Source organism: Schistocerca piceifrons, chromosome 7 (genome assembly GCF_021461385.2).
Source record: "Schistocerca piceifrons isolate TAMUIC-IGC-003096 chromosome 7, iqSchPice1.1, whole genome shotgun sequence".
Lineage (NCBI taxonomy): Eukaryota > Metazoa > Arthropoda > Insecta > Orthoptera > Acrididae > Schistocerca > Schistocerca piceifrons.
Window position 1 is genome coordinate 118,869,309 of NC_060144.1, and position 24,702 is coordinate 118,894,010.

At 40.6% G+C, this 24,702-nt stretch overlaps 1 protein-coding gene and 1 pseudogene across 2 annotated transcripts in view; both read right to left on the minus strand.

The window, feature by feature from the left end:
- LOC124804808 (survival motor neuron protein) overlaps positions 1-9,316 on the minus strand; it is a 128,686-nt gene extending 119,370 nt beyond the window's left edge. Inside the window, exon 1 of one of the 2 annotated variants that reach the window (XM_047265146.1) lies at positions 8,618-9,063. In XM_047265146.1, the coding sequence (XP_047121102.1) occupies positions 8,618-8,620 (3 nt within the window). In that variant the 5' untranslated portion in view covers positions 8,621-9,063. Of the gene's footprint in view, positions 1-8,617; positions 9,064-9,169 lie in introns of those variants that run through there. The other variant, XM_047265145.1, reaches the window with a different exon arrangement.
- Positions 9,317-20,741: 11,425 nt separating this feature from the next.
- On the minus strand, positions 20,742-20,860 carry LOC124709324 (annotated as a pseudogene).
- Between the last annotated feature and the right edge of the window lie 3,842 nt (positions 20,861-24,702).

Below are 24,702 nucleotides of genomic sequence, written 5' to 3' on the forward strand. Positions count from 1 at the left end.
TGTGGCAAGAACATGATGTCGCCAGGTCATGGCATATGCTTTTCATAAATCAAAAAAGACGGCAACCAAGTGTTGGTGTCTGGAAAAGGCTGTTCGGATGGCAGACTCTAGGGACACAAGATCATCAGTGGTAGAGCGACACTCGCAGAAGCCCACCTGACGTGGAGCCAGTAGGCCACGCGACTCTAGGACCCAACCCAACCTCTGACACACCATACGTTCTAGCAGCTTACAAAGAACGTTGGTGAGACTGATGGACCAATAGCTATCCCCATCACGTGGGTTTTTACCAGGTTTGAGCAACGGAATGATGGAGCTCTCTCCCCACTGCGATGGGGAAAACGCCATCGCACCAGATCCAGTTGAAGATGACGAGGAGATGTCGCTTGTAGTCAGGTGAGCGATTTTTAATCATCTGACTGTGGATCCAATCTGCTCAACCATCACACTGATGTTACCGTGTGGGGGAGATTCCACAGTGACAGTAAATGTGAAAGTTTCCCTGTCCGCCTTGTTTAAAGCCCATCTGGGCAGGCGTCCGTGGGCTTGACACCGGGGCAGTGACAGGAAGATGGGGAATTGGTCACTACCACACAGGTTGTCATGTGCTCTCCAGTGGATAGATGGGAGAAGTCCTGAGCTCCAAATTAATAAATCAATGGCCGAGTAACTACCATGAGCCACAATGAAATTGTGGCGGCCACAGTATTTAAGAGGCAGAGGTCGAACTGAGACAGTGAAGTTTCAAAATCTCTGCCTCGGCCAGTAAGCACAGTGCCACCCCACAAGGGGTTATGGGCATTAAAACCTCCCAAAAGAAGGAAAGGTTTAGAGTGCCGATCAATTAGTGCAGCTAACACATTCAGGGATAATGCACCATTTGGAGGAAGATTTACATTGCACACAGTTATTTCCTGTATCATCCTTATTCTGACAGTCACAGCTTCAAGAGGGGTTTGAAGGGCCACAGGTTCACTACAGACTGAATTTAGGACATAAACGAAACCCCCACCTGACACTATTACAGTCGCTAGGTACCTGTAGTATCTCATATCAGAAGAGGACAGGGGTCTGCATTGACGGGAACCAGGTTTCCTGGAGGGCAATGCAGAAAGCAGGTGTAAAGCTTAACAGTTGCCGTAGGTCAGCTGGCGGTGGAAAAAACCGCCACAATTCCACTGGAGGATGACGTCATCGTGATACTGGGAAGACACGGAACATTCAATAAGGCAGTTTACGCCTCAGGGTCACCTGCTGCCACCGACTTTTTGCCTGAGCAGTCAGTATCCATTGTGTCTGAGGATCCAGCAAGATCTAGGTCCTCAGCAGACCCCAGAATCTCCACCTCATCCGCAGATGCAGAGCTTTTAAGTAGCGGTGGTGTGGGTGCCACCACAATTCCCTTGGTCTTGGCGACCTTCTTTTTGGATTTTTTTCACTGCTCCTTGGGTTTCCCTGGCTAGGAGGACTTCACTGATTCAGTCTCTGGGACTGAGGATGTGTGTGAAGCCCCACGACCAGCTGCTTTTGGCTCTTCATCCACTGGCAGGTGTCATCTTTCCCACCAGCAGAAACCTGGGAAGGACCCCAAGGGATCCCTTCCTAGTGAGAGGAGCCGAAGACGACTTACGCTTCTCCCGCTCAGAAGTGGGGACTGATATACCCGAGGGTTTTGCGGTGGGGGGTGGGTGGTCTTCACTGCAAGTGGCCCTGGGGCATTAGGAAATGTGATAGAAAAGCATCAGATGAAACAGGTACAACTGATTGCGATTGTGGTCCCTATGGCAGTTGCAGAAGACCATGATTTTGCTGCTCTCATAAGACAGGTTATACGAGAAAAAGACAGCATTTGTTGGCAGTCAGAACTGTCAGACCAATTAAACAAGAGATAGCAGACATGAATGTCGACCACATACGTCTGTATGTAACAAAGAATTTTGAAAAGCACATTTATCTTTGGCACAAGTCCCTAACACAAGTCCAACATACCACAAAAAATGAACTCTGCCAACTCCTACTTACTTTGCCACCGCCATCTAACAAGAACTCAGCATCCATAACACACGTACAACCAACTCCTCCACCAAGTAACATGCCCTACAAAAGAATAGATGCTTGGATGACAACACACCAGTATTTTCATTGTGGGCACCCTGGACATCTTGTGCACTATTGCAGAGAAAGACAGTGAGTGTTCAACAACTATTATGCCACAGCAACAATCCTTTTCATGTGTCAACTGCAGATTATTATAGCTGACCTGCGAGCCAAAGCTCATCACTGCAGCCTGGATGAAGTCTCTCCTCAACATGGTGTAGCCATTCCCTGTCGCCATACAGAGGTAGACACACTTGCCTAGTTCAGGAAAATTAAGCAAGGCAACCCCCTATCAGAGGTGAGACCAAAAGATGAAAATCCTCTATGGACAAAAGTTACCAAGCCGACAGGAAATCTCATCGACAGCCAATTAGTCTGGCCACTAGTTGACTTGAGCTTCCTGTTCTGTAATGTCGGATACTTGTTGTCATTGGCTAAAGAAGATTATGTTCCTCGATACTACAGCAAGTGCGCTGAAGGTCACAAACGGAAATCTGTCCACCCAAGAGGAACATGAACTTTGAATTTGTAATTTTAACAGAATGTAGTCACGATATTCTAGGATGGGACTTCTTGCAGGCATCACAAGCATTCAGACTGGAAGACCAGAGCTCCAGAGTGACAGAGCTATCCCAAAAAGTACGCTTTAAGATTGCTCTGGGTGTGTTTGCTATTAATGTTATCCTGACACCTACAAGACTTGTTCCAGTCGTCAATCGAGATGCACAGTTAAACTGTAAACCTTTAGTGAGTTTCGAAAGGTTACTGAGGCTCACAAAAGATCTACATGCCAGTGACGACACTAATCATTGTGGGTGGCTGAGAAGAACTTACACTGCAAGATGGCATCACTAAATGTACAGAGAAACCTTGGTCCCCTCCAGTGGCCTTTGCAAAAAAGGACAGCATATGACATTTTTCCGTTCACTACCGATGACTGAATAAAATCATTAAGAAAGATGTCAATCCATTTCCACACACTAATTACATCCGACTGCTTGAAAGGAGCTATTTCTCAACAATGAATATGCAAACAGGTTACTAGCAAATAACAACTGGCACAAAACTGCCTTCCTAACACCTGCAGCATCTACGAGTTCAAAATAACACCCTTTGGACTATGAAATGCTTCAGCCACCTTTGAACAGATGACAGACAACCTGCTTCAACATCTTAAAAGGGTATCATGTCTTTGCTATCTGGATGACACTGCCATTCTTTCAAAGACATATGGATAACATATATGCCAACTGACAACCACGTTTAAGTTGTTCGGCCTGCAAGTCTCTCCCTGAATCCGCAAGTGCCTCTTTATTGTCCAAGAAATAAAGATCTTTGTGCGCATAGTGAATGGCAATGGGACCTATGCCACTCCATAGAAAATAAGAGCAGTTACAGATTTCCTGACTCCTTGGCTCATTTATGACGTGAGATGTTTTCTTGAAATGTGCTCACAGCACTGGTGATTCATTCAGAACTTCTGTACAAAGGCATGTCCCACGCAAGAATTACTGCAGGGAGACAAGAAATTTTCTGGAAACGAGGTTCAAGAAAGATCGTTCCCTGTCCTTAAGGACTCTCTATCACCATCTCCAGTTCTAGCATTGTATGAAGAGATTGCGAAAAAAGAACTTTACACCGATGTTAGCGTTATGGGATAGAAGCACTTCTCAAACAAATTCAGGATGTTTCTCAAGAGCTGAGAGCTTATACTTTCAGAGTACTTTTGGTAGTCCAAGATGAATTACTCTACAACCAAGGAAGAGTACATTACCACTGTCTGTGCCATCAGATTCCAGCTGTACTTATTTGGCAAGCCATTCACAGGCATTATGGACCATCATTCTCTGTTCTGTCTGATTAGCTTGGAGGATCTGTTGGGTCTACTGGCAAAGTGGGCACTGAAGCTTCAGGTGTTTGACATCACAGTGGTATACAGAAGTGAACACAAACATGAGGACACTATGTGTCTTAAGAAATCCTCTGAAAGAATAAAGCTGAAAACCACAAAAGTGCTGAAGGAGGAACTGACTAAAAGAGAATTCCAATTAATAAATGGAGCATTGTGTAAGAGGAACTAAGGTACAACAGGGCAGAAATGGCTGCTTATCTATGGCATGCTATCCTGGAGTATTTCAAAGATGCTCCAACATCTGGTTATCTGGGAGCCTCGTGAAGACAATCCAATCAGATGCAGGTATCACTAGCCATGTGTCTGCGAATAAATTAGAAACTACATGAGCCACTGTAAAGAATGCCAATTAGTCAAGCACATGACAGATACCCCTGGGCCATCAGTTATGAATCCCACCTGCCTCAGGGTCATTCCAGAATACTGGAATGATCATAAAAATCAACAAATGAGAACAGATGGAAAATAGTCTGCACTGACTACCTCACCTGCTATGCTGTCAAAGCTGTGCCAACGGTGGAAGCTCCAGAAATTGCCAAGTTCCTTGTAGAAGATACCATTTTGAAGCACAGATCACCTCGTGTTATGCTCTCCAATAGCAGAAAACCTTTTCAGTCAAGACTAGCATCAAAGGTACTTTCACACTGCAATATAACCCTCAGGATAACAAGTGCCTACCATCCACAAATGAATGACCTCACAGACTGCTTTAATAAGACGCTGGCAAATATATTCTTTATGCATGTAGATGTCAAACAGAGATTGGGATACAATACTGCCCGCTGTGTCATCCATTTACAACACAGGGAAATGAAACAGTAAATGCGTCGCACCGTTGTTCTTATTCCACAGTACCAAGCCCAAAACAATGGATACACTGTTTCCACTTAAACTGTAAAATACTCAGAATGGCGAAGTACATGAAACACCTGATCACAAGGAACAAAGAAGCAAGGCAGCTGGCTCACATATGGACACTGAGTGCCAAGGAGAAAGCCTGAGAACATTATAATGTCAAGCTCTAGCCAGTGACAAAGTTTGGGAATCTTGGTATTAATTTTTAGGACAGTGTGGAAAGTGGGACTATTAGAATATTACTAAAGCACTACTTTGGACCGTATTGTATCCTTTGGCACTTGTCGAAAGTCACATATGAAGTCGAAGATTATGACCCTTCATGAATAAGATGCGAGTGCTGAAACACTGTTCACATTCTCCATATTAAGCCCTACAACAGTCCAGAGGTGCAAATTAATGATGGGAGGTTCAAGAAAACTGAAGACCTACTTACCAATTGCTATGTTTCAATGGGAGGGACTACTTTTGACGCTCATCAAAGGGAAGAAGATGGAATAACACAACCAGAAGACAAGGATCTGCCAGCGATGCCATACAGAGAACCATTGTCAGTATCTATATCCAGGGTGCTGTAATCAGCTCCAATGAGAACTTCTGAAACAGCAGGTCACTATGTCACCAAGAGAGGAAGCAACACTACATACTGTGGCACATTCAGTGTAGTAGTAATGCTGGCTGGCATGCTGCCAGTTCAAACATAACCACCAGGAATTATTTGTTATTTAGTTTTTATTTCTGGAAGGTTCCTGAAATATGTTACATTTGTATGAATACCAGCATTCTGGCACATCTTATCTTTGTATAAATAGGAGCATTCTCTAGCCAGGAGATCAGTTATGTTCTGGCTATACATTTGTGTCAGTAATAAATGTGCTGTACTTCACTCGCGACCCTGCTTTCAGGTTTTGACAATATCGAGCAGAACCTCAAACCTTGGTAGTTGTTGAAGTAAACACCAGCTTTGAAAGCCTACTTGTAGTCTACAGAAAATCACTCAAAAACTGGGATTGCTAGTATCAGTTGAGAAAACTGATTACTTCAGTGAAAACCCAAAGTATCAATAAAGCCTCCATAAATACCAGAAAATTAACATGTGGCTGCAATACAGGGAGAAAATGTCTTGTGCAATCTAAGGGGAAAAAAATTGGATAAACACATAAAACAAATAATAGTGTCTACAAATTGTAAGAAATGGTTGCCAAGAGATACCAACAAATCCAACATTATAAAACCATAATTACACCTATAAAATGAAAGAACTTATCAGTTCCTTGAAACTGAAAGAATGATCACCAGAACTTGCGTAAATAAACAATATAGGTCACAGGAATTGTCTAATAAGAGACTAACCCAATCATCAGCAGAAAGGAGATATATTTGTTTCTTTCACACCCGTCGGCTTTGACCTGTGACTTAAGGCTGTTGTGGTGTGTGACGAGAGAATGGCACGGAGTTTAGTTTGTGAGAATGACATATTTGTAGATGTCGTTTTGATGTAATCGGTGGTGCTCTCTGGTGGCGTGTTTGTGTGTTTAGTGTTAGGTGATGTTTCTGGTTTAGTTTGTGTGTGTGGCATGTTTATAAGTGGCGTATTCTTGTGGTCGGTGGGTTCTCTCTGGTGGTGTGTTTATGGATAGTGTGTTACGTGGCGTATGGGGTTCACTGGCGTGGTAGCATTGCACGTGTGTGGTATCAGTGGCGATTGTGCTTTCAGCGGAATATTTTTCAGTGAGCTAACAATTTTGGTTTTGTTATGTCGATGTTATTGTAGCTTTTTTTTTCTGTTCATCGTGTGTGAATTTTGGTAAATTGCTTTGTTTATGTCTTTGGTAGGCATGGATATGGCTGACAAGGTTGTCGGCGATGATGGGGGACAGTGCGTCGTCTCTAATAAAATTTCTTCAGCTATTCGGTCAGTTGGCTGAGGTCGTGAAGTGTTCAATGTTTCGTGAAGAAATGAGGCTTGCTAAAGTTCCGGCACCTGAGCAGGGACGGCTATATGTGGAGTTGTCATAAGGATAACAGGTCAAGGGAAGTGTTCGATACCAGTGGATTTCGTGTGTAGTGGAATTTGGAAAGGTTGTGGGGTCTTGTTACTTTAGTGTTTTTGCTGTTTGGTGTAGTGGCATGTGTTTATATTTAGTTTGTCCCCACCCAAAAACCCCCAATTTCCCACACTTCTCCCATTACTTTCATTAGGTTTTTTTTGGAAGGTGTGTGTGTTGGTTTTTCAATGTATTTTCATGTTTGTTGTCATGTCTACATAATGACATCATAGGTGACTTTGGGGGGTCATAGTGGATGGTTGTTTCTGCCATATTTTTGACATCAAAACAGACGGGTGGAATCGGACGCTTCCACATTTCCAAATAGTGTTTAAGGGCAGGTAGTAAGGGGGTGTCAGAAAGAAGGTAGGAACAATAGGTATGAGAAACTCCCCAAATTCTCTTATCAGTTGAGCTCAAGCTAGCAAATGCAGAGAACAAAGAAGATTAACTCTCTTCTTAAAACTTGCATATTTTCTCCAGAAATGACACACTGGAAGGCTATAATGGTCTCAAACAAACTGAGGAAACCCTTAGCCAAACAAAGGTACTGGCTACACTTTTATACAAAAAAAAGCAGCCTTTGCAGAGAAAGCAAATGTGGACAGACTCAAATGGCCCAATGGAACCCATAAAAGCAAGTATCTATGTGACATTTAATATGCTCTACCAAGTTAAATACATATGTAACGATGTATCAAACACCTCCATATATGAATTGATTTCCAATTTTTTTCACAGAGATTTTAGGCTAAACATTGTAAATCCATCAATAAATGATATAAAAGCAGAACATGTAACTTGCAAAGCTGGCAACTTACTTTTAAAAGAAAGGAAATAGTATTAGTTAAAAGTATATTAGTGTGTGTATTGCAGAACGAGTTTTTAAGAGATTTCTATAGGATATCCTAGAATTAACACCTGGTATAACTCATGTATCATAGTTTCATGTTCTTTAAATATTGCTGTTAAGGCTAGTTTCCCCAAATGAATGATTCTACAATTCATTTGTGAGCAGATGTAAATATACAAGTGTCTTCATTTTTAAATCACAAATCACTGTAATCATGCATTCTGAAAGCTAAATGAATTAAGATGCTTCGTTAAGGGTGTGGTAAAAGTTTCCAGTGTTGACTGATCCATCTGTAGTCCAACAAACCACACACTACACATTTTCTTTAAATATAATTCTTTGAATGTGTTGTGGATATAGTTTCTCCTTCTGTGCTAACCATTGAATTTTGTATTTAAAGTTTTGTCAAAATTAAATTACAGTCCATTCACACCTCTCTCTCTCTCCTTGTTTCCTAAATATGCAGATGCGAGTAATGCCTACCCAACTTTTACCCCCACCACACACACACACACACACACACACACACACACACACACACACACACGACAATAATGGAAATTGTTGTGAAGAATGTAAGCTGTCAAGGAGGAACTTTTCCCAATTTGTTTTCACATTTTACTTCTAGGAGAGCTGTCAGTTACTAGAACTGTGATATCAAATTATTAGAGGGAAATCAGACTGTGTGCAATGTTAATGGACTTAAACAGATCTGTACAGAAATATCACTACAGAACTTTTAAATTTACACTTCTTCTCATTACTTCATTATGTCCACAACATGAATAGCGTTATAAGAAACAACACTGCTTCAATACAGAGCTACAGGCCAGAAGAATGTGATACCATTACCATTCATTCAACAATCACCTCCAGCTGTAGATCACCTCCATAATTTTCCATAGATGACAGTCCTGATGCTTCTTTGTACATCTGTGACATTTCTTGATTATGTCGTATTTGAGACTGTGTGGCTGGAATTTTCTATACTGATAAAATATACTGTCTTTTTTGGTATAATACGTATTTCAATGCATGAATGTAGTTCAATGCGTGGCTTTTTAACATTACAATCTAACGAGCTAGCAATCCGATAACACATACGGAAGCTATGCTATTAGTATTTCCTATTTTTCCCCTATAAAAAAATCTTATTCTTTTCTGCGACACGAATAAGAAACAAAAATATTTTCCTACGTTCTGTCATTGGTGTACAAATCAAAATCTGCCAACTTCGGCGACCCTTGTAAACGGCAAGAGTTATGTCCTTTCTTTCAAATAAAACTATTAACAATATTTCATCTGCCAGTCGACTTTGATGACAAGAAGTCAGAAGGATTTTAAAATACACTACAAGAAATCCTTTACGCCTCGTTAACTGTGTGAAAGTGATTGACGACTCACCATTTTAGAATCTTTTCTTAAGAAAAGAACAGTGCCTGTAGCCATTGCACGGCAGTCTCAAAACGTCAAATTACGCTATTTACGTTCGACTTACTAGCTTTGTTTACGACATAAACAACAGTTTCACAAGGCAAGACGTAACGTCAAGGACTACGCGCTGTAAACAGTGTTGCCAACTCTAAAAAAAACCCGAGTCGCTAGATTCAATATCAAAAGTCGCTAGAAAGTCGCTAAAACTGATTTTACTAGTGGTGCATTGAAAATTTCGTGCTGTGAATAGTGCAATAAGCCAGTGGGGGGAGGGGGGGGGTAATAAAATATTAATAAAAATTGTCTCATACGTAATTGCTATATTGTCTTAATTAAATGACGCATCGCTTGCAACAACATACATATAAAATACGATAACGTTTAATTAAACATGTTATCATTATTGACGCAACACATAAATTGTTGTTTCAATCACCGTAGTCAAATATACTAGAAATATACAACTATATTTGTAACAAAAGAAAGCAAGAACTCAAATTAGGTTACAAAATATACACATACCGGTACGTGAGCTATTCATCGTCGCCACTCAGAAGATCGAATAACTCTTCTGTTTCATGCTCTGACAGAACTTTAGTTGATGTAGAGGACTGAACGTCGCTCAGAAGACGATGTTGCAGTTCTACTGGTTTTGTCGCAAAAGAGTTACTTCCAATAATCAAATGAAGCACAATCTTTATTTTGTTTCTTCAGCTGGTCTCTCAATATGATCAAAACATTAATTGTCTTTAACGAAAGACTGTTACGTTGTTTAGTTTTTATAATGTTCATAGAACTAAAAATTCTTTCCACTTCTGCATTTGAATGTGGTAGGCATAGAACAGTCATTTCTAGCTGTGAAATCAAAGAAAAAGGGTTCTCCCCTGCGGCATTTCTATACTGCAAAACCTCACTCCAAAATCGAACAGCGTTAGTAGTGTTATTCCACCTAATGAAGTTGATATTATGCCATTCTTGCAGCATACCGTCTATGAAATCGCCACTAAAACCCAATTATTTGGTTACATCCGCTACAGCATTATTTTTATTCACTTTTAGTGTTTCTTCAACATTCAGCATTGACTTTTTTTCAGGAACGTAACGTTACTTGGCAGTCTTACGAATGAGTAATAAGAAGAAACCTGTAATGTTCGGTTTTAGCATTGCTAGTGACCTGCTTGATACAGTCAAGTCGTTTAAATATCTAGGTCTAACGTTGGAAAGCGATATAAGGTGGAATGAGCATGTGAGAACTGTGGTCGGGAAGGACTTCAGTTTATTGGGATAATTTTAGGAAAGAGTGGTTCATGTGTAAAGGAGACCGCATATAGGACGCTGGGGCGACCTATTCTTGAGAACTGCTATAGTGTTTGGGATCCATACAAGGTCAGACTGAAGGAAGACATCAAAGCAGTTCAGAGGAGGGCTGTTAGATTTGTTACTGGTAGGTTCTAATAACACTTAAGTGTTATGGAGTTGCTTTGGGAAGTCAAATGGAAATCCTTGGAAGGAAGGTGACTTTCTTTTCGAGAAACACGATTGGGAAAATTTAGAGAACTGGCGCTCGAAGCTGAGTACCGAACGAATTTACTGCCGCCAACATACATCGTGTGTAAGGACCATGAAGATAAGATACGAGACATTAGGGCTCATATGGAGGCATACAGATAGTCGTTTTTCCCTCGCTCTATTTGCGAGTGGAACAGGAGCCGAAGTGACAACTAGAGGGGCAGGGTACCCTCCGCCAGGCACTGTATGGTGGCTTGTGGAGTATCTATGTAGATGTAGATGTACTTGTGAAAGGAGTAAGAAAATACCAAAAGCATGTTCTCTTTCAATCACTGCTTTATAGAGAGCCTCCACAAAGACATATAGGATTAAAAAGGAAACTTTTTCAATTATTTTTTAGAAAACACTGAATTGGGAAACTGGCAATACCTATCAACATTATCATTGTCCTCTTTTGTGAATGGAGAACTTGGAGAATTTACAGTTGAAAAGGATATGAGAACAATGTACACCAGTGGTTTTATAGCACAATTAGAGATATTTTTAAATATATTGTATGGAACACCATCCAACACACACAAATAATTGGTCTTGACTGACCTAGAGTAAATTCAATAATGTAGCGGTCAAAATCACAGCAGTATTAAAAAAACCTCAAGATTCAGTGTCAAAAATCTGCAACTGAAACCTCTTATTTTAGAATGGTTATTGCAAACCAAATATACACAGACAATGTAAGTACAGTAACAAAAATGCTTCATGATGTGCAAGCTCATTATAAAAAGCTTGAAACATAATTTAAAGGCATTAGTGAAGTGTGATGCAACTGTGCTGATAGTACAGCGAATTTGATAGTGATAGTATGAAAACTGATATTAACACAGTATCCAATGAATGGAGGAGCAAACTAACTGCTTCCTCATGTGAGCTTATTATGGATCACAGTCTAAATTTCAAAAGCTTCAGAAGTTCAGACCAGTTCAAGGCATACTCCAATTATTTTCACAAAACGATTTTGAAATGTTTTTCCTGAAATCTGTCCAGAGCACTGATATATGTGTGAGGCATTTAACCCTCGAATGGGAGCGCCGGTTCTCATAACACGAGTGGGTGCATGGCGCACTTTGCTCACATACGAAGAATAGCTGTCTTTATGTTAGCAAAGTAAATGGGCGCTGATGCCCTCGACGTTGAGCGACCTTAAGCCCCAACACGCACAGCAAAGTAAACACAGTAAATTACAGTTTAATCTTAGTTTAATTAAACTACAATAAAATAAATTAACATTATATGGGCTAAATCACTGTGTAATTTAACAGTAATAAAACAAACTTTTAATTGGATCAAGCTATTGCCACACACAAGTGTTAGCTTGCAGTAATAATAATATTAAAAAGGATCACAGAACATTAGGATGTGATATTCCTTTTAGTATTATTAACGTGTTCTGCCAAGCACCAACTGAAAATTAGTTAATGAAGTCTATAATCCTTATCATGATAGTTATCAGCCAATCAGTGACAGATGAACTCAGGACAGATCGCTGGATTGAGGAACAAATGATTAATGCATACCTATAAAACCTTCACAGTCAAACTAATTGAAGTTTTGTATGGGTCATTAAAATGGTTCAAATGGCTCTAAGCACAATGTGACTTAACATCTGAGGTCACCAGTCCCATAGATGTAGAACTACTTAAACCTAACTAACCTAAGGGAATCACACACATCTAAGCCCGAGGCAGGTTTCGAACCTGCGACCGTAGCAGCGGCGCGGTTCCGGACTGAAGCGCCTAGAACCGCTATGCCACAGTGGCTGGCGAATCTTTTGAAAACAATTTCTATTTTTCATATGATATTAACTCGAACGTGAGCCTGAATATCTCACGTTATGTAGACATATTCAAAATATTTGTGATGGAATTTCGTTTGTTTCTAGGATGTAATTTTCCCCTGGCAGTTTTTATGCAGAGATTTATCGGAAAATCATAAAGTGCAGCTGTTTTGGAGATCTTACGCGCTTGAACATGAGAAGCAGATCCAATTTTCGACTTTCCATTGGACTGAGGTACCTAATATGAAGGGACAAACAACAGATAAGAGTGTGTCCTGTCGTCATTGTTCAAGTATATGTATCATTTGCCTTTAGAAACTTGTGAAATACAGTACACATTCGTCAAGAGGCACAAAGCAGTAAGATACTACTCAAGGTGTAAAAGTATTAGTTGCTATTTAAGTTCAGATTTGATCACCCGCAACATGTTTCTTCTTTCCCAAGAGAAGTATCCTGAACTAAATATCAACACAAATACGTCAGGAGAGATTTTAAATTAAAATTTGTTGTGTCATGTTCAGATATGTGTTCATGTTGCAACAAACTCTTTATTTAGATAGGTATTGCAGATCTTGCCAAAAGAATTAAAAAGCTAAAATGTAAAACGTAATTTTCCATGAAAGGGCTGAAGCAGCATACAAAACACTTGCTGCTGATGCCGGAGAAAGCAAAACAGTAGGTAATAATGTACCTGTGCATCTCGATTTTCGACAGGTAGGCCTGCTCTTCTGTCCACAGTTGAATCATTCTCCTGTATTCTATCAATGGCAGCACTCCTGGTACACCGTAATATTACATAATGCTAGTAGAAGCACTGCTATCATGATTTTGGGCATAAAAGCGCTGTCAGGAGAGGGGTAGCAAACACAAGTTCATGTATTCTGAAGCATGTTCTCACAAATTTCATTCCACTCACTGATGGTGAGTTTCTAAATGTGATAATCTGTCCTGACTGTTGCATTGGGCACAATAACGACGGGTGGATGATTTCCCTTTTCCAAAATCTCATTGTCTATAAATATTTCACTGCTGTAGGCCAGAAATTCCTCATAAAAGGACATAGTTCCTACCTTGTGATAAGGGTTTGGCTTTATGGAGAGGAACAGAAGATGGTCTCACATATAGCACCCACACAAATGGATCCTAATCATTACCAACGCCAAAGACAACGGATTCCTTGCCTGCAAGATGGAACCACAGGACTTCAGGGATGTTAGTGCACTATATCATAGTACCTAATTCAAAAGATCTGAGTATGTTCATTTCCGAATTTCATATGACGATCCTGCTTCACTGAGGAGAAGAAAAAATTGTAACATTTCGCAACTGTGGGTTTCTCAGAGCTTCAAAAGGAAGCTGAGAGGCACTGGGAAAAGAAATCTGCCACCAGATAACTTTCCAATTTTCTCTATCTTCTGTGATAAACTTTTACAAATAAAAACCACCAAGAAGAAAGCCTTGCCTTATATGTGTCAGTACGTCCCAGCTGAACAACAGAATTTCTGTTAGCAACTACCAGACAAACATGGATTTGCATGTTTGTCTTATTAAGGATTGAAAATGTGTGTAATGAAAGTACAAGTTTCGCGTAATTGTCCAGGAATAGTGCAAACTTGTTTTTTAATAACCATAATTTATTTTGACATGCGTTTTTCAAAATAAAGATGCTATTTATGCTGCAAGTAACACAGAAAAAACAATGAGTTTCACCAGTACAACGCCGCAACTGCACAGATATAAAATTGTTCAGCTACGAAAGTTGAAATACTGCCATTTTTCAAAGACAACGTAATAAATTTTGTAATTATTGTCACTAAAATATCCAGAATGGTGTTTTAACTCATATGCTCTGTCTGCACCAATAAAACCCAAATACATTAGCATAAAGTTTTTTTTTTGTTCTTCTGCAAAATTTTTTATTTCATTAGGTGCAACTCTGTTTGGGTGAATAATTCTATTACTGCACATTATCAAAATCACTGTTTGTGGTGTGGTATTAATGTTGATGGGTTTCTTGGCAGAGGTAATCGTGTATGTGCACTATCAAATAAACTTTATCTACAGTTAAGTGAAATTACACAGATTCCATCTTTTCCTGTGAGTAGTGTATATGTTGTCAGTGCTGTGGCAAAACAGAATCAAATTGATTAAGAATGATATATTATTGAAGTCTTCAATCAACGACAAAGAATACAAGCAAAGTTTCCGGGTAACTCAGACAGACAGTATCCATTGGGTGTATTTTGGGGCTACCTGGATCACAGCAAATAGATGTAAATCGAGTTTTTCTGCAGACAAGTTATATACTTAGAATGGTGATGAGGGAATGGGAGTTGCATTTAGAGAACATGTCAGTAAGGAAGAGATGAGCACCAAGTGCATGAATTGATGATGTATTAAAGTGGGTGAAGAGGGACTGTGGCTAAGATAAATGTTATTTTGTATTATTATTATTGGTTCTTTATTTGTTTTTTTTACCTTTTTCCATACATCATCTTCCATGTACACATTTACATAAATACACACTGAGAATATCAAACTTCATCAAGGTGCTGAACAATGTATATAATAACAATGAGAGTGTAGATTTAAGTTTTATGTTAGTAATAAAAATTGGACACACTACACTCTTATATTCATTCATTGAAGTTTCCTTCTTTTCTATGTTTTTATACAGGTCCTTTTCTTGTTGTGAACAACTTTTTCAAGGTATTTTACTACTAGGTGATAAGTGGCAACTGCCCCTGTTTCCAAAAGGGTGCTACTGGACGCAAGGAGAGGTACACTTTTCTGTAGCAGATTCTTCATTAGTTCCTCTTGCTGTATCCTTCATAGAGGACAAGAAAATTTTGTTTTCTGGAACCAAGATTTCCACAGAATCTTGTCTTGAACTGCTGCATGGTAAATGCCCCCTTAATTGGCTTGGTAAGTTCCTGTCTTTATCGAAAGAAAATTAGTTTTGGGTTTAAGAATTTTATGAAGTTCTGTACATGGTAATTTTATATTTAAATGAATCACTGTTGCTATTGGCTTTTTGCATGTACATCCACTTTTTCATTGCACATGACTCCACAGTGTACTTTTACCTGTGTCATCTCTACGAGTTTTCCTTTTCTGTTACAATGAATGCATTGTTTTATTTTATTTATAGCATGATTATAGATAGATACTCTACAGTTACTTATTGTCATCAACTTTATAACAGATACACAATCAGCAACTATCAAAATTTCATTTGGAGTAGTGTGCATAGTGAACTTCAATGCTTCAAAGATAGTATTACATTAGAGAAAAAGGAGGCACTCTAAACGTAAAAAGACTGAAAATGTTCTTTGTCAAATTCATAAGAGAATTCAAGAGATGTCTGATTTCTCATGAGGTACGTGAGAAGAGTTACATGAAGTACACTCCTAAGGTTTTTCTAAATCGCCAGAATTGATTGGCTCTAAGCGTGAATTGAAGGTAAAAGAGTACAAGGCATTACACAGCGAAAGCATCCACATCTACACGATCACTCTGCAATTCACAAGAGCCACTTTCAAGCTGTTTCTCTACCATTCCATTCTCAAACAGTGTGCAAGAAGAACGAACAATTGACCCTTTCCATGCGAGCTTTGCTGTTATTTTATTATGATGATTACCTCACCCTATGTAGACAGGCGTCAAAAACATATTTTGCATTTGGAGGAGAAATTTGGTGATTGAAATTTCTCCAAGAAGATCCTGCTGCAACGATAAATTCCTTTGTTTTAATAATTGCCACCCCAATTCATGTATCATGCCCATCTCATACTCTCCTCGTTTTGCGATAATGCAAAACGAGCTGCCCTTCTTTGAACTTTTTCAGTGTCCTCGATCAATACTATCTGATACAGATCCTAAAACACACAGCAGTACTGCATAAGAAAATGAACCAGTGTAGTGCAGGCAGTCTACTCAGTAGACTAGTTGCATTTTCTATGTGTTCTGGCAATAACGCGCAGTCTTCGTTTGCTTTCCCCACAAAATTATAATTGTGATCATTTCAAGTTAAGTTATTCATAATTGTAATTCCTAAGCACTAAGTCGAAATCATGGCCTCTAGATTCGTGTGATTTATGGTGTAACTGAAATTTAGCGGATTTATTTTAGTACTCATATGGATGACTTCACATGACACAAGTGTAGACCTTGAAATTAAAGCAATGGTGCCACAAAATATAATTGAAAGGTCAGATAGTCACAACTGTAATCCAGTTCTCTGACCAAAAGAGCATTACCTTTTCTAATGAGCTGTCATCTTACACACAACCATCTTACGGACTGGACAATAACGTTACAAGGCTTCGATTTTGAATAAGGTATCTGCTCAAACAGATTAACTTTGTAACTGATGCATTGTTGCGTGTTTCTAGAGATGTAGTGTTGCTGAACATAGCCTATCCTATGCAGAAAGATATAATGATAAATTTTACCACAGGAAGAAAGTTCGCCCATCAATTGTTACAGAATATTAAACCTTTACATGATGCAGACGACGATCTACAAACGGTGAAGGATTGACATGATTTTCTAAATGAGACCAAAGCTAGAAGTTATTATCTGAAAGAACAGTGAATTTTATTTCCAAAATGCAACATTAATTTAGTATTCGACAGTGAATTGGATTCCCTGTCCAGCATGCATCACTGATATGGAGGAAAGGTCAGAGACACTTACGTTTCTTAACACAGCCACAGTTACATGTCACTGAGGTTGCCACCACTGTACCCATTTCACATTCCACTGACATGAGTATACCTGTAAACACTATGCCCCGCATTAGTCTAGCTCTTGTCTAAAGCCTTCTTACATGTCATTGGTAGTAGAGTGATTGATTTTACCTGTGTTTATGTTTTTCAATTTGGATTGCTCACTGGACTGTCTGTACATGCTTCAACGACTTACTTTTGCAGTGCTCTGAACTTAACTCCTTGCTAGGCGTTCACTTTGTGAATTCCATTGTCATCCATCACAGGAAGTGCCTGTTTGTTCCTCTAGCCTCTACAACACCACCAGGGATAGTTATGTTAAACTGTGTTCTACCTAAGGCGATTAGGATATGAAAGTGGCGACGAGAACTTTCTCATCATGCACCTATTCGCTACGGGATATTGTGGCAGCAGCAGTTGCAGCTGAAACAATATAACTGTGGCAACAGCAAGAAAAGCAACGTAAATTCCAACAGCAACAATAAAAACAACAAGAGCAACAACAAGAATTTCCGTTACGACTACTGCAAAGCCAACAGCATTCTGCATCTACAGAGTCATTGCCTTTTCCTCAACCACTCACTTGCTTCAATGAGGCAAACGAGAGCTGGGAGGCCTATTTTTTTAATTTTTTTTTCATCGCAAGGCAAATCAAATAACTGACCCTGAATGTCAGAGTCGACACTTACTGCCTTCCATTAACAAGTTATACGAAGTGGTGCAGAAAAATGCACTCTATCAGACCCTAGTAGTTTGAACTTGTCTGATGTTTGTGGTTTTCTGACTGGCTATTACAGTCACAACTTACCTATAATTGCAGCTAGGCTCAGATTTCATCAGTGTGTTAAGCAATGCAAGCAGGCTTATGCAGGAGGGGCTGCTGACTTGCAAGATTTAGTGCACAAGTGTAATTTTTCCTGTAAACTGTGGTGCATCGCCTATAGAATCTTTAATCTGTGCTATTATTAGACGTCTAGCTCCTGGTAAGGAAATCGGCGTGAAGGCTTTAGAGTCAACAATCCAGAACAATGCATTTAAAATTTGCCAAAGCTCAGGAATCAGCACAAACTGTGTTTCATGATACTTTTATGTCAACATTTTGCATCTACATCTTATAGCGACAACTTGATCTCATAGTATCTGTTCGAACTGATGATCACCCAGCTGGATCCAAGTCTTGAAATGGAGCATTAAATGTTTATACCTCTACACCTACATACATACCCCGCAAGCCACCATACCGATCATGGCAGAGTGTGTTACATACCGTTCCTAGCCATTCCCTTTCTGTTCCACTCGAAAATAGAGAAGGGGAAAAGGATTGCCTAATATGCCTCCGTATGAGGCCTAATTTCTCATACCTTATCTTCAAGGTACTTTCGCAAAATGTATGTTGCAGTTAGCTTCAGATGCTGGTTCTCTAAATTTTCTCATTAGTGTTCCTCGAGAGATTTCCATTTGAATTCAAGAAGCATTTCCGTAATACTTGCGTGTTGATCGAATCTAACAATAATTCAGCACGCCCCTGAATTGCTTCGATGTCTTCCTTTAATCCGACCTGTTGGGGGTGCTAACACTCGAGCAGTACTTACGGATGGGTTGCACTAGCGTCCTATATGCCGTCTGCTTTATAGATGAGCTACACTTTCCTAAAATACCCCCAATAAGATTAGGTCGAACATTCACCTTCCCGACTACTAACCCGATATGCTCATTTTATTTCATGTCACTTTGTTTCGTCAAGCCTAGATATTTAATCGCTGCGACGAGTACTGATTTTCCTACTCACCTGCACTAGCTTACATTTTTCTACATGCAGAACAAGCTGCCACTCACCACTTCAACTAGAAATTCTGTCTAAGTCAGCTTGTATTGTCTTACAGTCACAAAAGGCCGACAACTTCCCATACACCACAACATCATCAGCAAACAGCCTTCGATTGCTGTTCACACTGTCCGCCAGATCATTTATGTGCTGTATATAGAGAATAACAGAGGTCCTGCCACACTACCCTGGGGCACTTACTTAAAAAGTCTCCAAACCACTCACATTATCAGGAACCTAATCCATATGCATCGTCATCAGATTGGAGTGGCGCACCATTTCAAGTGCTTTCCGGAAATCTAGGAATACAGAATGTGGCAGTTGCCCTCCATCCATGGTTTGTAGGATATCATGTGAGAAAACGACAAGCTGTTTCGCACGAGCGATGCCTTCGAAATCCGTGTTGATATGTGGACAAAAGCTTTAATATCTCAAGGAGATTTATTACATTCGACGTCGGAATGTGTTCAAGAATTCTGCAGAAAACCGTCCGTAATTATGCGGTCTGTAATTATGCGGGTCCTTTATTTTACCTTTCTTGTGTGCAGGAATTACTTGTGCTTTCTTCCAGTCGCTTGGCTCTTTTCCCATAGGACAGAGATTCGCGATAAATGCAGGCTAGGTAAGATGGCAATGCTGCAGAGTACACTCTAGAAAACGGAACTGGTATTTCATTTGGAATTGACGACTTATTTGTTTTCAACTCTTCCAACTGGTTCTCTACGCCAGGAATACCTACTTCTATGTCCTCCTTGCAGGAATCTGTGCGACAGTCATACAACAGTTCATTTGTACGATCCTCCTGCGTGAATGATTTCTTAAACGACAAATTTAAGATATCGGTTTCCCTTTTGCTGTCTTCTACTGCCACACCAGTCTGTTCTACGAGGAACTGACCCGTGTGGTGCTTTTACATATAGCCAGAATTTTTAGGGGTCCTCGGCGAGATCCTTCGCTCAGATAAGACGGTTGTTGTATGGTTCGCACATTGATCTTCTTATGGTCGCACTAATTTCTACTAATTTTTGTCTGTCAACATTTGCGCGTCCTTTTTTGAACCGAGAGTGCAAAAATTTCTTTTCCCTCATCATTTTCCGAATATCATTATTAAACCACGGAGGCTCTCTTCCATCCTTGAATCACTGACTTAGCACATAGATCTCCAGAGAACGATTAATAATCAGTTGAAACTTTGCCCATGATTTCGCTTCGTCCGCCGTATTGGAACTAAATATGTCCATTCATCGTCTAAGTGGGATGCTAACAACTGTTTATCAGCTTCTTCTAGCATAAATACTCTCACAGCCTTCTTGATGGATTTATTAACTTCAGTATACATTGTCACTATGATGACAGCATGATTGCTAATCCCTGTCACTATACTAAAACTGTCGATAAGGTCGGGCGCGTTTGTAGCTAATACTAAAACTAACTAAATTCCGCCCGAACAGGCCTTGGAAGATCCAACGGTACCGACCGACCGCCGTGTCATCCTCAACCACAGGCGTCACTGGACGCGGATATGGAGGAGCATGTGGTCAGCACACCGTTCTCTCAGCCGTATGTCACTTTACGAGACTTGAGCCGCCACATTCTCAATGAAGTAGCTCCTGTTTGCCTCACAAGTGCTGAGTGCACCCCACTTGCCAACAGCACTCGGCAGACCGGATTGGTCACCCATCCAAGTGCTATCCCAGCCCGACAGCGCTTAACTTTGGTGATTTGACGGGAACCAGTGTTAACACTGCAGCAAAACCGTTGGCTCGTGTTTGTATCCACAAGGTCTAAAATACCTCCATTGCGTGTGGGCTGTCGAGCTAGTTGTTCAAGACAGTGCAGAAAACGTGTTCAAAAGTACTTCATTAGACTGTATGGTTGTACCACCTGCAGTGAACATGTAGATGGCCCAATCTATACTGAATAGGTTAGAGTCGCCTCCAAGTAATACTGTGTGATTCGGGGATTTTAGTACTACTGATCGTAAAATTTTCTTGAACGATCCTACAACTGTTACTGTCGGGTTGGAAGAAAAAACACCTGTCAGCAAAGAGGTGGGTTCTTAGATGACTTCTGGAAGAGGCCGAGTTGATACTATAATATTATATCGTAACATCCCTTTATTATAACTAGAACATAATGAAGTACTTAACTCTGATCCATTGCCACAGGAGTGTCATGTATATTTGTTACTGTCATTGAACAGCAACATATCGCTTGATACAGTAAAAGATAATAGTTTCCTCTTTCACAGTACAAGTATCTATACACTTGTAGGTCTTCTTGTAATTTTATTACAGATCTGAAGCTGGTAACTTAGGTTTACCAAAACTGGTTATCTTCAATAAAGTTTTTTACAGCATTCTCGGCTAAGAAGCTCTTCTTCTAAGTATTCACTACAGACCATCCCTTCATATGAGTGAACTAATCGTAAATTAATAATTATTGTTGGATGTACATGTCTGTTGTTTGACCCACCAGGTTAGCCGGACTTGGGTAGGTGCGCCGGCCACGGATCAAATCCGCCGGATTAACGACGAGGGCCAGTGTGCCGAACAGCCTGGATGTAGTTTTTAAGCGGTTTTCCACATCCCTCTAGGTGAATACCGGGCTGGTCCTCACCTCCCGCCTCAGTTACACGATTCACAGACATTTGACACACATCCGCACTTTTCCATGATTTACACTAGACACAGACAGATGGGGTACTCTGATTCTGTCCTGGGGGGTACGGGGTGGCGGCAGGAAGGGCATCCGGCCACCCCTTCCAATCAACATGCTAAATCAATATCTCTTTTTCTTCTATTGCAGAAGGAGTACTGGAAACTTCCAGAGGTGAGCTCATAACACCGACTCTGGACCCTTCATCGATACAGCCACCGACCCCTGCTTCACGTCGGTCTCGCGGAAGCAGCGTAGTACTATCAATGTCTACGTCACGTCGTGCGGTGCCGTCAGACTACCACCTCAGCCTAGCAGTAGCAGGGCAGAGCCATCAGCGCCTGTGTCACCTCGTCCGAGGCCGTTAGTCTACCGGCCCCAGCCTATAGGTTGCAGAACGATGCTCTCGACGTCTGCGTCACCTCATCAGAGGTCACAAGGCTAATGCCCCAGCCTAACGGTAGCAGTGTCATACCATTAACGTCATCATCGTCACCCCACCCTGTATGTAGGAGCCCCAGAGCCCATCTGATCCACCAACACTAGGTAAAACAACACAGCCACGTTAGAGTACTCTGTGGTTGCTGCTGCTTTCTAGGGTAAGAACTTACCGTGCCACACATAATATCAATGCTGGATTTCGAGATCCGGCTACCTTCCTTCATGCCTGTCAAACAGTGGTGGAAAGTGGAAAGGGAGCTCCCTGAAATCACCAATGCCCAATGGTATCCCACCAACATATGCAAAGCAGTTCTCTACTGTGAGCTGTTGCACTTCCCTAAAGAAGGCAGAAACGATGTTGCAGAGAAAAGCATCGTCAAACTTTTGAGGAAGAATGGCACGATATTGCGGGAATGTCAACTACACAGTGGTGTGGAACATTTGCTGACAGCAGTGGTCCTGAAATATTTTTCCAATACGAATAGAAGAGACTGTGGTGAGGCACTCAGCTGGGTACTTTATTTCGATGTATACTCACATATTTTTATTCAGTTAATTGGGAGGTCCAGTTTCATCCCTCTTCCAGATGATATTGCTGCTAATCAATGATGCTTTAATGTCCTGAATCTAGATGAGAAGGATGAATACTGCTTCACATGGTCACTTCTGGCTTGTGATAGAAATTACCTGAAAAATGCAGATCTTATAGATACGTAAAACACACATAACATATGCAGACATTATGACTTTGAAGGCATCTCATTCCCTGTCACAGCTCCAAACCTGCTAAAAGTTCGAGAGGCAGAACCTTAATTACTAGCTTCATGTTTACGGTATGTTTGTAGATGGGAAGAAAAGCAATCCAGAAGATGTGAAGCATAAAGTAGTTTGACCTCTGTACTTTTCCATTGTAGCCTTTCGGTATTCTAAACACGTACATCTATTGCTATTCCCAGAAGTCAAGAAGCAACACTGCATCTGGATCAAAAACATGTCCCGCCTGCTTTCCGCCTAAATGTCGAAAAAGATTGAGGCAAGGCACTTATGCCAAAGATGTCTCAACTCTTTTACAAAATCTGAGTACTTAGAAAGACATCTGCTTTATTGCTCAAGCCAGGAACTAGTCCGTGTGAAAATGCCCACGAAGGAGAAAAACATTTTAAAGTTTAAGAACGCTCGCTACCAGGAATGAGTCCCTTTGTTGCGTATGCCGATTCTGAACACTTACTAGTTCCTCTGGCGCACTGTGAAGTTGATCCCAATGCCCCTCACATCACTTTCACGGAACGACACATACTGTATGCAGCAGCATTTCGGGTTGTATGCTAATATTATTCCAGTCCCAAAATATTTGACTCATATGTCAGGTGATAATCCTGTGAGATGGTTGCTCTCTGAGCTCGAAAAACATGCTTGGGATATTAATGGCCTTTAAGCATAAACTTCATGGTTACCGAATCACAGGAAAATGATGCTTTATACAACCAGGCAGTTAAATGTCATTTGTGACCTGTCTTTGGATAGAAAAGCGGGAACTTCTCATAGGGACCAATGTCATCTAAGAATAAAGTTCCACAAAGCAGCTCACAAAGCATGCAGTTTGAAGTACAACTCTCTCAATACATACCCGACTTCTGTCATAATTTGTGGGGGGTGATGCTCACTTTCTTGTTGAGCGTTTGAGTGCTTTCTGGTTGGAGAATGATAAGGTCGGTATCATACCTGACAATGTAGAAAAGCGCATTTCATTTACTAAGCAAATGACGCCAAGAATATCGCTCCGCTTCCTAGATTCGCTAAGGTTTATACAGGCACCCCTTCAACTTGCGGAGGTGGTGCGACATGAGGACAGGCTAATCACTTGGGCTGAATTTCCCAACGATGCAAAGTTTCAGCTTGTTAAAAAGAAGGGCGTCTCTCCATATGAATTTGATGGAGAGACTCAGCAAAACTAATATGCTCAATATGACCACACTCGCCAGCAAACTCACAGACACTGCGATAACAGACGAGAAACATAGGTATGTGGCAATTGTTTGCCAGAAGTTCAGCATCACTAATTTATGAGGGGTTCGCTAAATTGTACATGGAGACAGATGTGCCCATGCTCACAGATTTTTCTGAGAAATTCTGGAGTTTATCCCTGGGCACATGCAATCTGGATCCTGCCATCTATTACATCATGCTGGGACTTTCGTGGAAAGCAATATTAAAAAAGACATGTGCCAAACTGGAACTGTTGACCAATGTTGATATGTTTCTTTTTTCGAAATTGAGATTCGTAAGGCACTTTGTCAGTATGTCCATAGGTATGCCAAGGTGAATAACCCTCAATTGAGTGAGCAAGAGTACAGGATCTGACGATCTGAGGCCATGCAACAAACTCTGCCATTTGGTGGATTCCGATGGCTGTCCTAAGCTGAAATCGCCGAATTGAAGGGTAAGATCCTCAGTGTGGCTGCTGACGCTGCTAGGGGATACATTCTGGAGGCAGCCCTGGAATTTT